The sequence below is a fragment of the Myotis davidii genome, unplaced genomic scaffold (assembly GCF_000327345.1).
Source record: "Myotis davidii unplaced genomic scaffold, ASM32734v1 scaffold327, whole genome shotgun sequence".
NCBI classification, from domain to species: domain Eukaryota; kingdom Metazoa; phylum Chordata; class Mammalia; order Chiroptera; family Vespertilionidae; genus Myotis; species Myotis davidii.
The window spans coordinates 4585614-4587326 of NW_006298628.1; the positions used below are offsets into that span (position 1 = coordinate 4585614).

A 1713-nucleotide genomic window follows, 5' to 3' on the forward strand; every position below is an offset into this window, starting at 1 on the left:
GTCCCCCCTCCTGCACCCACCGGGTCCCCTGCCCAGCCCGTAATGGAAGGCACCGCTCAGGAGCTCAGCACCCCTCCCCGCTCCCCCCAGGTGCTCCCTGCATGAGGAGGATGCCCGGCGGCATGAGACCTACCACCGCCAGGGCCGGTGCCAGGCGCTGGTGCAGCGGTCCCCCTGGCTGGTGATGCGCATGGGCATCCTGGGCCAAGGGCTGCAGGAGTACCTGCTGCCTTACCAGCGGGTGCTGCCGCTGCCCATCTTCACCCCCACCAAGGTGGGCGCCGCCAAGGAGGAGCGCGAGGACACCCCCGTCCAGCTGCGGGAGCTGCTGGCCCTGGAGACAGCCCTGAGTGGCCAGTGCACGGAGCGGCAGGACATGGCGGAGATCACCAAGCAGCTGCCCCCTGTGGTGCCAGTCAGCAAGCCAGGCACCCTTCGCCGCTCTCTGTCCCGCTCCATGTCCCAGGACGCACAGAGAGGCTGAGGGGCTGTGTCTCCCTCTTCGCTGGGCTGGGCCCTTCCTGGCTAGGACCATGGGGGGGAGCTGCTGGCCTTGGATGCTTTGTAGTTTGCCCAAAGTTGGGGGCTAGGAGAGGAGGGAGCCAGAGGCCAGGATGCCTGGTTCCCCTGAGTTCCCAAAAGGAGAGGAGCGAGGACGGTGGGCACGAAGTGTGGGGAGCTGGGCCCGGCACCGCTGACAGCCCCCGCCCAGGAGAAGGGACAAAGTGCTGAGGAGGAAACGAGGTGCCTGAGAGGGCGACCCCGCTTCCGAGGACAAGGCGGAGTGTGCGGGGATGGGAAAGGCCCGGAGAGGCTTGGAGACCAGCGGGAGGGGGATGTGAAGAGGGCAGAGGCGGGTGCAGCCCCCAGCACCCTCTTAGCGCTGCAATAAATGCTCAATCGTGTTCCAGTTTCATGTCTTTCCTTGTGGTTGTGGGGCCACCCATTGGTGTCACACACACACCTCCCCCCGCCCCCCATGCTCACTGCTGGGAACAGGGCCCGCATTGGAGCTAAATATGGCAGAGCTAGTGGATACGCCCATGTTTGGGGGGGGGGGCAGAGCTGTAAACAGGGGGCCGTCTGTCCAGCCCCCCTCTGGCTCGCTGACTCTGCTGCGCAGTCTGGCCTCCATGTCCAGGCCTCTGGCTCAGGGCAGTGCCAGGAGGCCCGCTGGCAGGCAGGGCTTGTCTGACCTCTTGGAGAATATGGAGGGAGCTGGCAGTAGGGCTGTCCTTGGCTGTGTCTCCGTGTGCGGATGGGGTCAGTGACCCCGAGGCTGACCTGCCTCAGCTCTGAATCCAGACAAGCAGTCCTCGGCTGGGGCCCGGCGCTCGCTCCCTCTCTGGGAGCCCAGGGCAGGGCGCTGGGGGTGCGGTGGGCGTAGGTTCCTGTCTGTGCCCCCTGCAGCTGTTGTGCTGACTCGTGCTCCAATCTGGCTGCCCGCAAGGAGCAGGCCAGGGGCTGGTACCCTGTCCAGAGCAGGGGCCCTGGGCTGACCCCCGGGGGTCCCACGCCAGGGAAACCCTGGAGCCCGCCTGCGGCATCCACTTCCTGTTGGGAGGTTAAGGGGAGACCTTGGCATCTTGGCAGCCTGGCCCCGTCCCCGGAGGGGGCTGAGGAGGGAGAGGGGCAGCCACCCAAGACCAGCGGGATCCCACATCCCTGGGCCCAGAGGCCGAGGCCGCGCCCCCGGCGCCCTCCCGCCCGCAC

General features: G+C 67.4%; 1 protein-coding gene across 2 annotated transcripts in view; it reads left to right on the forward strand.

The window, feature by feature from the left end:
• Positions 1-909, forward strand: part of TCAP (titin-cap) — a 3088-nt gene extending 2179 nt beyond the window's left edge. Inside the window, exon 2 of one of the 2 annotated variants that reach the window (XM_006774301.2) lies at positions 91-909. In XM_006774301.2, coding sequence (XP_006774364.1) covers positions 91-484 — 394 coding nt within the window. In that variant the 3' untranslated portion in view covers positions 485-909. The remainder of the gene's footprint in view (positions 1-90) is intronic. The other variant, XM_015570891.1, reaches the window with a different exon arrangement.
• Positions 910-1713: the final 804 nt, after the last annotated feature.